The sequence below is a fragment of the Gorilla gorilla genome, chromosome 11 (genome assembly GCF_029281585.2).
Source record: "Gorilla gorilla gorilla isolate KB3781 chromosome 11, NHGRI_mGorGor1-v2.1_pri, whole genome shotgun sequence".
NCBI classification, from domain to species: Eukaryota; Metazoa; Chordata; class Mammalia; order Primates; family Hominidae; genus Gorilla; species Gorilla gorilla.
In genome coordinates, this window is record NC_073235.2 from 44,013,064 (window position 1) to 44,026,739 (window position 13,676).

The 13,676-nt window shown below is 36.7% G+C and overlaps 1 protein-coding gene across 2 annotated transcripts in view; it reads right to left on the reverse strand.

The window, feature by feature from the left end:
* The window catches only part of LRP1B (LDL receptor related protein 1B), a 1,892,531-nt gene that overhangs the window by 1,238,722 nt on the left and 640,133 nt on the right, over nt 1-13,676 (reverse strand). For both annotated transcript variants that reach the window (XM_031008804.3, XM_055380092.2), the window contains exon 3: nt 5,393-5,530. In XM_031008804.3, the coding sequence (XP_030864664.2) occupies nt 5,393-5,530 (138 nt within the window). The remainder of the gene's footprint in view (nt 1-5,392; nt 5,531-13,676) is intronic.

A 13,676-nucleotide genomic window follows, 5' to 3' on the forward strand; every position in this document is an offset into this window, starting at 1 on the left:
TGAACTTTCTGTATTCTTTTAACAGGATAAGGGCAGATGCTGCCACAGAGACTGTCATTCCCACAGACATTTAAATATATTAGCACTTGGGGGCCAGGTGTGGTGGCTCACGCCTGTAATCCAAGCACTGTGGGAGGCAACGCAGGTGGATCACTTTATATCAGGAGTTTGAGACCAGCTTGGCCAACATGGTGAAATCCCCGCTATACTAAAAATACAAAAATTAGCTGGTGGCACAGGCCTGTAATCCCAGCTACTTGGGACACTGAGGCAGGAGAATCATTTAAACCTGGGATGGGGAGGTTGCCATAAGCTGAGATCATGCCACTGCACTCCAGCCTGGGCAACAGAGCAAGATTCTGTCTAAATAAATAAATAACTTACCACTTGGCACTACAAATGTAATCTAACAGGGATGTGAATAAAAATAAGGCTTCTCTTGCTTATACCCACTTTAAATGTTAATAATACTGACAGGAGGGAGGGAAATCCTGGGTAGAAGAGGGCAGTTCCCCAGCAAAGGCCCCATCCTCAAGCCTGGAAACCCACGGCCCTAAATGGGAACAGGCATTCCTGTCTTCACACCCAGATGTTGCCCTTTGGCCTGCCACACCTCCCTATCCTGTACCCATATAAACCCCAAACCTCGGGCTCCACAAAGAGAAGAATAAAAATGCAGAAAAGCAGCAGAACAACAGAGTGGTGAGGCAGAGAAGGAGAGAAACGACGGAGCATCTGAATGTCGAGAGAAGTTTGGTTGGGGATGGTCAGAGAGGAGATCAGCCGCAGGACAGCCGAACTCCAAGGGAAGATCATCTCCCCACACCATCCCCTTTCCAGCTTCTCATCCATTCCATTGAGAACCACCTCCATCCAACAATAAAATCTCCTTCATTTACCATCCTTCAATTTCCCTGTGTGACCTGATTCTTCCTGGACACCAGACAAGAACCTGGGTACTAAGAGGGCACCGAGCTGGTTAACACTTAAGCCATCTGCAGATGGCAGAGCTAAAAGAGCATTATAACATGCCAACTGGGGCTTTGGGAGTTGCAGGCACCGAATCGTAGATGCTACCTTGGGGCCAGAGCCCAAAAGTGCTGGCCCCAGCTCCTGCACCTGCCTGTCTGCGTGCTCCCCTTCCTGGAAGGGGTTTGAGCCCATGGCGGCCCAACAGATGAGCCACAACCCTGTCGCACATTCTGCGAGGGGAGTCAGGGAACTCTCCTGTTTCATTAACATAATAAATTATCTTAAGAATATCAAATTTTAAAACAGCATTTTGATACATCTTAGTCCATCTTGTTTCTATTTGTCAAAGTTTTTCACTTCTTCCATCATTCTTTATACGGTTGTGTGCATTTCTGTGGAAATTTTCTGGATTGAGAGGCCTTGTATTTTACAGGATGTATTTTCATTGCTCATGCAATTAGACAAGGTGATATTACCACCAATATGAAGTACTGTGTAGAAAGAGATTAACTTTTCAAAAATATGTGATTTTGAAAGTTTTTATTGTAAAACTTTTATAAGCATATTTCTACATGCAAGTACCCCCATATACAAAAATCCATTATTCTTTCTTCAGATGGAGTCCAATTATGGAGATGAAAATATCAGTGTTATAGAAAATCATTAATAATAGATATCTTTTCATTATCTTTACTAGAAAGATATTGACTTTTCTAGGAAATATTCAGAAAGCAATTCAGTTGATACAAAAACATTCCCAGGACCAGAACATCACCCCCAAAATTTTAATTTTTTCCCTTATTAGTTTTATAAAGGATATAAATATACCACCAAAAATATTTTGGATCCTCTTCTGAAAAAAAGAAAACAGCTGGGCGCGGTGGCTCATGCCTGTAATTCCAGCACTTTGTGATGCTGAGGCGGGTGGATCACCTGAGGTTGGGAGTTTGAGACCAACCTGACCAACATGGAGAAACTCCATTTCTACTAAAAGTACAAAATTAGCCAGGTGTGTTGGCGCATGCCTGTAATCCCAGCTATTTGGAAGGCTGAGGCAGGAGAATCGCTTGAACCTGGGAGGCAGAGGTCATGGTGAGCCAAGATAGCACCATTGCACTCCAGCCTGGGCAACAAGAGCGAAACTCCGTCTCAAAAAAAAAAAAAAAAAAAAAAACCCAAAAAACAAACAAACAAAAAAACCCACATCCATTTTTTAATCATATCTTAGGCTTTAGGTATAATTACTTAAATTATAGTCTATGCTTAGAATGCAACAAAAAGGATGCAATGTGAAAATAAGTGAGTTAGACAGAATTGTTCTGAAAAAAAAAAAAAAAAGAATTTCCAAAAAGAAAGGTAACGTTTGAATTAATCTGGTTTCTTGATTTATTGTCTGTCTATAGTGGATAAGAAAGTTGCTTACAGAATTGATGGGGCTGGTTCCTAATTAACTCTCCAGGGAACAGTGTTTCATCAGGTGTGACCACAAATTAGGAGGAAGGCTGAGGGTGAGAAAGTAGACTCAGTTCCTACAATGTACCTTTGCTTATAGGCAGTCACCTTTTCACATTTAAACACAAACTATATAAATGTTGCAAATCTAATGTTGCCCAGTGATTTGGTTTTTGTCCATGTGGTGAGGAAACTTTACAAGACCAAGCAGGTAAACTCATTTCTGAGTTTATTTTCTCAATGCAGAAAGATTTTATTAAATCACTGATTCTAGGATGACTATATCTCTTTAGTCACCTTGTTCTTACAATGCCATGTAGTGTGCAAGGCCAGAAAAGAAGGTGAAAAGCCCTCCACTGAGGTTAAATAGCAAGTAGAAATCCAAATATATTTATTATTTCTAAGTCTACCATAGGTCATAATGAATGGTTGCTTAGGTCTTTTAAAACACTTTATTTGGTTAAATGTAAAAATATTTAAAAGTCCAAAATGGTACAATCAACCTCCCACTGCAAACTAAACCTCCTACTGGCAAAAAAAAAAAAAAAAATGTTGTCACATGTGATAAAAGAAAGAAAACTTGAAACACTTAAATAACTGAATTAGAACAGAAAAAAAAGAATGGAGCATAAACAACTACATACTCGAAATTTGTCTTAATCCAATATATATGTCAATCTTTTCAAGGATCAAAATAAAATTAAAAGCATTTTATTTTTGTTCAAATACTTTGTTTTTATTTGAATCCCGTGTTATGCTATTAACATATGCCCTCATATATTAGATCAAAAATCTAAATGTTATCAGAAAACTCAGATATATTTTCATACGATCCTTGGCACAGAAGTATGTTTATGATATTCAAATGTGTGTAATCACCTCTGATGAAATATTTGGAAAGGTGATGGTTTTGTTCTTTTAAAAGCTTAGTCATACATATCTATCTGAAAATTCAAAAACAATATAACAAAAAGCCTGAATTATAACTGAGTTGAATAAAATTAGGATCTAGAAAATATAATTAATATCCAAAAAGAAAATTAAACTCTTTAATGCCTATCATTTAAAAATCCTTCTTTCCTTCTTTCCCTCCCTCCCTTCCTCCCTCCCTCCATCTCTCTCTCATTCTCTCTTTCTTTCTTTGATGAAGTTTTACTCAGTCACCCAGGCTGGAGTGCAATGACATAATCTTGGCTCACTGCAACCTCTGCCTCCTGGGTTCAAGCAACTCTCCTGCCTCAGCCTCCCAAGTAGCTGGGAATACAGGCACCTGCCACCACAGCCGGCTAATTTTTTGTTTTTTTAATAGAGACAGGGTTTCATCATGTTGGCCATGCTGGTCTCGAACTCCTGACGTCAGGTGATCTGCCTGCTTGGGCCTCCCAAAGTGCTGGGATTACAGGAGTGAGCCACTGCACCCGGCCTACTTTCTTTTCATATCACTTTTTCATATATAATTACATAAAACATGTCACAAAGCCTTTACATAAAAATAAAATCTCTTATTCATTATTATTACATATGTATTCATACCTACAACTATGAATCTGCTGATTTTTTATGTAATTTTAATGCTAAGAAAGGAAATTCAGGCCAAAGAAGAAAGCTTCTGAAGATCTTTAAATTCCCAGTCAGAATTTATCCACAGAGTCAGCGTAATTGGACCTTCCTTTAGAAAGAGGGAAAAGACCTAGTGACCAGTTGATTTCCACAGCCTACCTGTAGTCTCTCAACACTCTTACATCTTCAGGTTATTGTTCTAAGATTTATGCTTTTTCTAATATATATCTCCATTTATGGTCTTGAATTCAGCTTACTTCACCCCAGACCTGGAAAACTGTCAGCCAACAAGACCTGTCAGGCCCCCAGACAGGTTTTGTTTGGGCATATTATTGACTATACAATGTTTTAAAAAATAGCATCTGACTTTGAGCACTTTAAACATATACATATTTGGAGCTCCTCCTGAACAACTGGAATTTCTGGTGACCTGGGACCTCTTCCCCCATGACAGCAATTAGTTTGTGTGAAGCTACCCAGAAACCAGATATGTTATCTCCAGTTTCCTCTCCTTTCTTCTATTCTTTGTTGTCTTACTGACCCCCAAATGAAGGACAGGTTCTTATTGAAATCTTAGCTTCAATATCCTTTGTGTTACACTCAGTCTATGAGAATCTGAGTTAAAGACTTCCAGTACAGTTGTTTCTTTCCCAGCTCCATCCTGCAGCCTGATTCACTTGACTGATACCTTGATTCTGTTTCCAAATCTGGGTCCTTACCTGGATCCTTGACTGTTTTCTTCTGCTCTTATTTCTCTTCATCTCATGTTTCATTCTCCCTACTCCACCCCGCCACTAGAAAGTGCCAGTAGCATTTAACTTTTTTATTAATTTTTAGATTTAATTATTATCCCTCATATCATTAATATCTAGGTAATATTGTACCATTGTAGAATTTAGATGTTGATTTTTAAAAAGACAAAATTATAAGAAAGTTAACAGTCTAATATCATGGAAAGATTATGAAGGAAAAAATTTCCTTGATACTTCTTACTAAAATACTTGTTTGACTAAGCATTCCTTCAAATTCTTTGTTTAAGCAAAGGTTCAGAGAAACAAGCTTATAACACGATGTGATATCAATCTGCTGTGACAAAGACTTCTCATTTGTCTTTTGCTCAAAAGTACTTTTTTATATGAAACATATAATTATTTAAGAGCCCAACTTCAAAGTCTAAATTTGTGTGTGTGTGTGTGTGTGTGTGTGTTGTCTAATGGTGTTTTTTTGCTCAAACATAATATTTGCAGCTTTGAAATGCATATTAAAATGTCTGGCAGTAAAATTCATGCTTTCTTAATAACTGATATGCTTATAGTTGAAAGAAAAGGCAGGTTATAGGTTTTCTTTGAACTTTCATTACTATGTAAAATTTAATATTTCAGTTGCATTGTTCCACAAATGGACTCACCCTGACAATGTACTCCTTCGTCATACCCATCTGGGCAGTCCAAGACACCATTGCACAGCTGGGATAAATGAAGACATTTGTTGGTACCAAGGCAAGCAATGTGATTCAAGGGGCACTTGATTTCTACCTCCTCGGGACCTGAAAAGATGTAAAAAAGAACAGAATTATGTGTTAGCTTTTTTAAATGGTAAAACTGTTAAGCACAAGAAATTACTGGCATTGTTTTACAAAACAAAACTATAGAAAATACTGTAAGAGTGCTGCTCTTGTTCTCAGAGACGGAAGTTAGCCTATGTGATTAAACACCTAATTTTTAAAGCTGCATAGGAAAGGAAGTATGTATTTTTTCAAATAATGCATTAAAAACATAAATATTCTTTTCAACCATTAAAATAGTATGGATTTAAAATCTGAGGGTCGATTGAGTCATTGCTTCATCTCATATCCCTAGATAAGTTGGGCAGGGTACTTAAACTCCTTGAATCTCAATTTCCTCAGCTGTAAACTATGGATAATGGTTCTCGGCAGATCTCTTGTTAGAATTACATCAGGTAACATGAACAAAAATGTTTCAGTGGCATTTACGTGAAGTTATGTCAATCTAAAGGTTATATTTAGTCTGTTCTTTAAGAATATGAAGAACATTTAGTTATAAATGTATTTATGTGTGACTTCTATTGTTTAAAAATCTTTTACTGAGCAACTACAATAGAATAAAATTTGCTAAAGAACAGGAAGTGAAAGAAAGGGCATACTCATTGTTTTTACACGCCAGTGGTAACTACTTTGTATAATCACCATTTGTGTTTTTAAGATAAGCTTAAATCAGAACATAGGGTCTTTTCTCAAAGTTTACCCATTCCAAATCTTTATCAAGCATCCAAATTGTATGTTATTTTATCTGAATTTCAGGCTGTCAATTCCCAAATCCTATCTACACTTCTACAAGCACTTTCCAAATCCCCATATGATTCTTAGTCTTATCCAGCTCTTCCAAATCTAAAACGTAGTAATTCCAATATGACTACTATCATGTATTAATCTGACATACATTATTGCAACAGCCTTGATTCTATAGTCCGACACACTTAGGTTTTAATCAGAACTCTGCGGAACCCATGCGACATTAATTGATTTAATAAAATAATTATTAGTTTTCTCATGTATAAAATGAAACTATCAAATGAGCCTACCTCGTAGGGTTGTCGTGAATGTCAACAGTTATTGACTACAAAGCGCTGAGCACTGCGATGTAGGCTGAGTAGGAATTCAACATGCATTAGTTACATAAATAAATGTAGCATAGCAGAGTGCTTAACAGACTGCAGAGCCAGATTCCTGGGTCCAAATGCTGGCCCCACTATTCATAAGCTGAGTGGCTTGAGCAAACTATATATCAAGTCTCTATTTCACAGGGTTGTGGTGAGGATTCTATCAAAAGCTCTTAGAATACTGTCTGGCAGACACTTAATAAATGTTTGGTGTTATCATAGTTAAGTAAAAAATGTTCTAAGAAGGTAAGTTGCTTTTTGGTAAATACTTGTATCTCAAACTGTCTTTTCTGTTGTAAACCCCTTTCCTCCTCCTGAAAAAGAAAGCTCAAAAATTTCATGTTTTACCTTCCCTACTTAGTTGAGGTAAAATAATAATAATTAAAAGGCCAATCTAACATATTTTAGGATATGCAAAATTATGAGAATTGCAGAAGTTTGCAATGTGATAAAATTAGAAAACAAATAAAAGAAAACAAAAATATCATACAAGGAGAAAAACAAACTAGAGTTGCCAAAAGTTAAATATAATTTTGAAATACTTTATCAAATAGGAATTATAGGTGTAAATTATTTTGTTGGATGCTAAAACAGCTTTCAACGTTTTGTATTTTGGGGGATATAAACAAATTTTTATGCTGTAGCTTCACTAGCTGAATTGTTTAACAGATTTCTCTGTAAATTTCATGTGTATTTATATAATTACTACTGTACAAGGCTATTAAATGTCAAACACCTGTCACCCCAAATGCACAACTCATTTTCTGTAACATGCTTCTGTAACTTGAGTATCAATATTTCTAAAAATATATCTTTATTTCCATATATATATGTGTGTGTGCATATATATTAATAAAGTTTAAATATACAAATTTGAATACAAATTACAGGAGTAAAAGTAAAAGGGTTTTCACTGAGCACCTCTATTTAATCTTATGTTTATAATATTAACATAAATTCATTTAAAAATGAATTTTAAAGACACATACATTAATATTAAAAAGCTATAAACGTCTATGACCAACATTGTAAAGTAGCTTTTTAAAATTACCTGGCTGATTCACAAAAATTTAAAAACATGCATCCTTGCATACATTTCCAAGAAATGTTTAGGCCAATTATATTTAGACCTTTCTGTAAAAGTTCTAAAAGTTACCCGCAGAGAAAACACTTCATAAACCTGAGAAACTTTAGAAATGTTATAGTTAGAAAACAAAAAAATGACACAGCAGTTCTCACAAGCAGCAAGATTTTTTGTTTTGTTTTGTTTTTTTATTTTATTTTATTATTATTATACTTTAAGTTTTAGGGTATGTGTGCACAACGTGCAGGCCCGTTACATATGTATACATGTGCCATGTTGGTGTTCTGCACCCATTAACTCGTCATTTAGCATTAGGTATATCTCCTAATGCTATCCCTTTCCCTTCCCCCGACCCCACAACAGTCCCCGGAGTGTGATGTTCCCCTTCCTGTGTCCATGTGTTCTCATTGTTCAATTCCCACCTATGAGTGAGAACATGCGGTGTTTGGTTTTTTGTCCTTGCGATAGTTTGCTGAGAATGATGGTTTCCAGTTTCATCCATGTCCCTACAAAGGACATTAACTCATCCTTTTTTATGGCTGCATAGTATTCCATGGTGTATATGTGCCACATTTGCTTAATCCAGTCTATCCTTGTTGGACATTTAGGTTGGTTCCAAGTCTTTGCTATTGTGAATAGTGCCACTATAAACATACGTGTGCATGTGTCTTTGTAGCAGAATGATTTATAATCCTTTGGGTATATACCCAGTAATGGGATGGCTGGGTCAAATGGTATTTCTAGTTCTAGATCCCTGAGGAATTGCCACACTGACTTCCACAATGGTTGAACTAGTTTACAGTCCCACCAACAGTGTAAAAGTGTTCCTATTTCTCCACATCCTCTCCAGCACCTGTTGTTTCCTGACTTTTCAATGATTGCCATTCTAACTGGTGTGAGATGGTATCTCATTGTGGTTTTGATTTGCATTTATCTGATGGCCAGTGATGATGAGCATTTTTTCATGTGTTTTTTGGCTGCATAAATGTCTTCTTTTGAGAAGTGTCTGTTCATATCCTTTGCCCACTTTTTGATGGGGTTGTTTGTTTATTTCTTGTAAATTTGTTTGAGTTCATTGTAGATTCTGGATATTAGCCCTTTGTCAGATGAGTAGGTTGCAAAAATTTTCTCCCATTCTGTAGGTTGCCTGTTCACTCTGATGGTAGTTTCTTTTGCTGTGCAGAAGCTCTTTAGTTTAATTAGATCCCATTTGTCAATTTTGGCTTTTGTTGCCATTGCTTTTGGTGTTGTAGACATGAAGTCCTTGCCCATGTCTATGTCCTGAACAGTATTGCCTAGGTTTTCTTCTAGGGTTTTTATGGTTTTAGGTCTATCATGTAAGTCTTTAATCCATCTTGAATTAATTTTTGTATAAGGTGTAAGGAAGGGATCCAGTTTCAGCTTTCTACATATGGCTAGCCAGTTTTCCCAGCACCATTTATTAAATAGGGAATCGTTTCCCCATTGCTTGTTTTTGTCAGGTTTGTCAAAGATCAGATAGTTGTAGATATGTAGCATTATTTCTGAGGGCTCTGTTCTGTTCCATTGGTCTATATCTGTGTTTTGTTACCAGTACCATGCTGTTTTGGTTACTGTAGCCTTGTAGTATAGTTTGAAGTCAGGTAGTGTGATGCCTCCAGCTTTGTTCTTTTGGCTTAGGATTGACTTGGCGATGTGGGCTCTTTTTTGGTTCCATATGAACTTTAAAGTAGTTTTTTCCAATTCTGCGAAGAAAGGCATTGGTAGCTTGATGGGGATGGCATTAAATCTATAAATTACCTTGGGCAGTATGGCCATTTTCACGATATTGATTCTTCTTACCCATGAGCATGGAATGTTCCTCCGTTTGTTTGTATCCTCTTTTATTTCATTGAGCAGTGGTTTGTAGTTCTCCTTGAAGAGGTCCTTCACATCCCACGTAAGTTGGATTCCTAGGTATTTTATTCTCTTTGAAGCAATTGTGAATGGGAGTTCACTCATGATTTGGCTCTCTGTTTGTCTGTTATTGGTGTATAAGAATGCTTGTGATTTTTGTACATTGATTTTGTATCCTGAGACTTTGCTGAAGTTGCTTATCAGCTTAAGGAGATTTTGGGCTGAGATGATGGGGTTTTCTAAATATACAATCATGCAAGATTTTTTTAAAAGTGATTCATGTGTTGGCTCAAATCAAAGTATGATTTTTCACTGTTAAGATTGCCAGGTAACTGAGGAAAATGATAGCAGGAGTAAAATATCCATCAGGTGGCCAGAAGAGAGGCTCAGCTACTTATAAATTTTGAGAAAACAGAAAAATATGTGTTTATTTTGCAAAGACAACGTATAGAATTATTAGATTATTCCTAGTGGTAAAGTTTAGGGACAAGAGAGAAATTAGTCTGGGAGAACTAAAGAGTTAGTTGGTTTCTTTAGACTAGCCACTACAGTCTTTATCATCTTTGATATACTCTTGTCTTGGTTGCCAGGACTACTGGGTAACTCATGAGACAGCTGCACCATGGCTGATGAACTGTACCATAACCAGTCCTTCCCAAATTTTCATATCAATATACATTAAGACAATCATAATATTTGCAAGGTACACTGGAGTAAATAGCAAATAATATTTTTAGAGGTGGCCCCAGGCCCCGGTAATTAGCCTCACAGTTGAGGGAATAAATATTTCAGACCCCTTTGACCAGTGCTAGGATATTTCAGTTGGAAAACTGCTTAAATCAGTATTTGGTTGTTCTTTCTGGAAAATGGGGAGACAGACAGGGCAGTTTGAGAAATAGCAATGCCTGCCTCAGATAAAATTCTCTCAAAAGCCAGGCAATATGGATATTTCATATACTGTTGTTTTGGGGATTACTCTATCCTAATTCCCAATGATCATTTGTGCAGTGAAAATATTTGTATCCCATGAAGCTCCTTACAGATTGTGTCCATCCTGTAAACGGACAGAAGAGCCACTCTGATTACTGCTTCTACCCATCCACCAGGGTGAGAAGCATGGGATAATGGGGGCTTCATGAATTCTTGAGAATATGGCAATGTTGCCTTAAATTAAATGATTAATCTCATGAAGACTTTCAGGCATTTGAACATTTCACAGCCAGAGATTATAAATGAGGCACAAAAAGGAACATGGTTGGAGGCTCTCTGGTAAACCTGGCATTACCTCTGTAGTGACTGAATCATGAGGAGTTGGGAGGGACCTGGGACAGGGGCGAGGTGACCAGGTAGTGTAGGACAAATTTCAAAATTGTACCAAGACACTGAACATTTTTAGCAAGTATGGTAGTCCTCGTGAGAATGTCACCTCACCTTTCAGCAATGTGCACATTCAGAAAACATTTCCAGTCCTTTAAATCTAAATGTAGGTGACCTAAGCAAGATAGCAAAATTGAAAATGTAATAACTTAAAAAGAAAAACTCCATCATTGGGTGACCTAAATTATATCAACACATGAGGCTAGTATTTATACTTTTAAATTATGTATAAGTCTTGACCAATTAGTCGAAATAGATTTCACTTCTTACACTAAATCTTATTTTACAAATAATGCTCCCAGGATAATGCAAGGATAATGGGATTCATCTGTATACTTCTGAATGTTTAAATTATTTTTCAGTATAGAGTAAATATCTTACTGTGTACATTAATAGGGGATAATAAAGGACATAAGTTCCATCGGATATCTCTTCTGATTAAAGAAAATTGAGATAGCATGTTTTGTGGAGAGGGAAATTTTTCTTCTACTCTAATGGCAGACACAGGCAAATAACTGCACTTGTCACAACATCGTCATATCTTAGCAGAAACAGCATGACTTCTCCTTCCCCACAGCTAACCTCTCTACCTTACACGGTATTATATCCCATGTTTTGGGTCTTGTCCTATCTAGAATTGCCTCTTGGTTTTATTTCCCATCTATTTTCCCAGTATTTCAAAGTCCTGTGCCTGCAATCTCACTCAATTTTCTTAACTTATACCCAAGAATAAAGTTGCTTTTGCTCTTTAAACTTTCCTTCAAGCAGTATCCCTTTTTGCCTACCGAAAAAAATTTACTGTTAAACTTCTTCAAAACATAGACTGCACCTGCTGCATGCCTATTCCCATGTCACACTAGCCTCTGCTTCTAATTTTCTGCCGAACTTCTCTCCAGGGCCTCTGTCGTCCCGGCCACAGTGAAGCCAGAGACATGCGAAGTCCTCCAAAGACTGATCAGAATGCCTCTCTCTTAGAACATTTTCCACCATTCTTTCTCAGGCCTCTTATATTCTATTCATACCATTATTTTTGTTATTCCTCACAGCATTCCATGGACACGCTTGGACACATTTCACACATGCTTTTTCATAAAATCCCCTCCACCTTTTGCCTGGGAAACACATGGTTATCCTTCAACTATATACTGTCATTTCTTTTTCTGCAACTTTTCTGACTTCTCCAAATTCTGTGGCAGATTATAAATTTGCTCATGATTATTGTTTCTAAGTATTTTTCTTCAAAATAAGACTATGAGATATCTTATGTCGTTGATTATTTCTTATCCATCTCACCAATGCAAACACCTGGCAGGTTTCTTGACACGGAATTGGTGCTTGGCATACCATTGTTGAAGGAATACACACTGCATTTTAACTCCTGGCTAATTTCTACTTCCTCTGACATGCTAGAAGTTACTCTTTTCCACCATTAATGCATTCTCTGAACAGATTCTACAAATGCTACTTTCATCTCATGAATACTCTCAAAATTATAATGGTTCTCAATTGCTGGTTACAACAAAACCAAACTCCTTAGCCTGATCCCATCATCTAATTGAAGCTTCATTAGCATTATTTACAATCAATTTTAAGTATTTATACCCTACTTCATTCACTGTCATCTTTCACCTCCCCAAAATACACCAAATATATTCCCACTCCTGGATCTTTCTTTATGCAATACCATCATCTAGACAGGAAACCTCTTTTTTTATTTGCCTAAGAAAATCCTTCAAGGTTAGGCTCAAACCCTAGTCTCTCCATAAAGTTTTCTTTGTGAAAAACAGCATAATACAGTGAAAAGCATGTTAAGGTTTAGAGATCAAAGACTTGAATCTGAGTTTCAACAGCCATTTGCTTGTCTAAACTCGCATAAAGGACTTAACTTCACCAAGACTCTTCTTTCACATTTGAAAAATAGGGATTAATAATACTTTCTGCCTGACACTATTGTGATAGGAACAAATGAAATCATGGTTGGGACACACTAGGCAAAGGGGAGTTTTTTGTGGATGTCATTGCTCTCATTTTGTTCAATGAACTTGTACAGACATTGTCTATATCACACTTTTTTTGGTACATGCCTCATTGTATAGTTTATGAAATGTATCATATATGCATGGTTGCATATATCTCTTGAGACCCAAGGACTTACATTTATTTGTGTTTTTCCCACTCTATTTTACAATATTGGGTAGCATAATGTAGCAATAAAAACATATTGATTCCTAGTTGATATAAAATCAAGCAAAAAATACTTTGCTATGTAAAGCTATCACCAAATTTGATATGTAAAGCATAAGATGTCCTTGAAATCCAGAAAATTAAAATTATGCAGTTTTGCACTTCCTCTGATTATTGCTGCCTAGTTACTTTAAAAACAGGGTTTTAATTGTATTTTTTTAATTACTTGAAAATTTTTAGTAAAGCCCGCTACTAACTCCAAAACACTGAGGGATATGAGGATTACTTCTACTGAAGTAATTGATTACTTCTTTTGGCACAAAAACAGATCACTGCAGCCTTGACCTCCCTGGCTCAAGGTAACCTCTCAGCTCAGCTTCCCAAGTACCTAGGACTACAGGCTTGTGTCACCAAACCTGGCTAATTCTTTTATTTTTTTGTACAGACAGGGTCTCACCATGTTGCCCAGGCTGGTCTCAAACTCCTAGGCTTC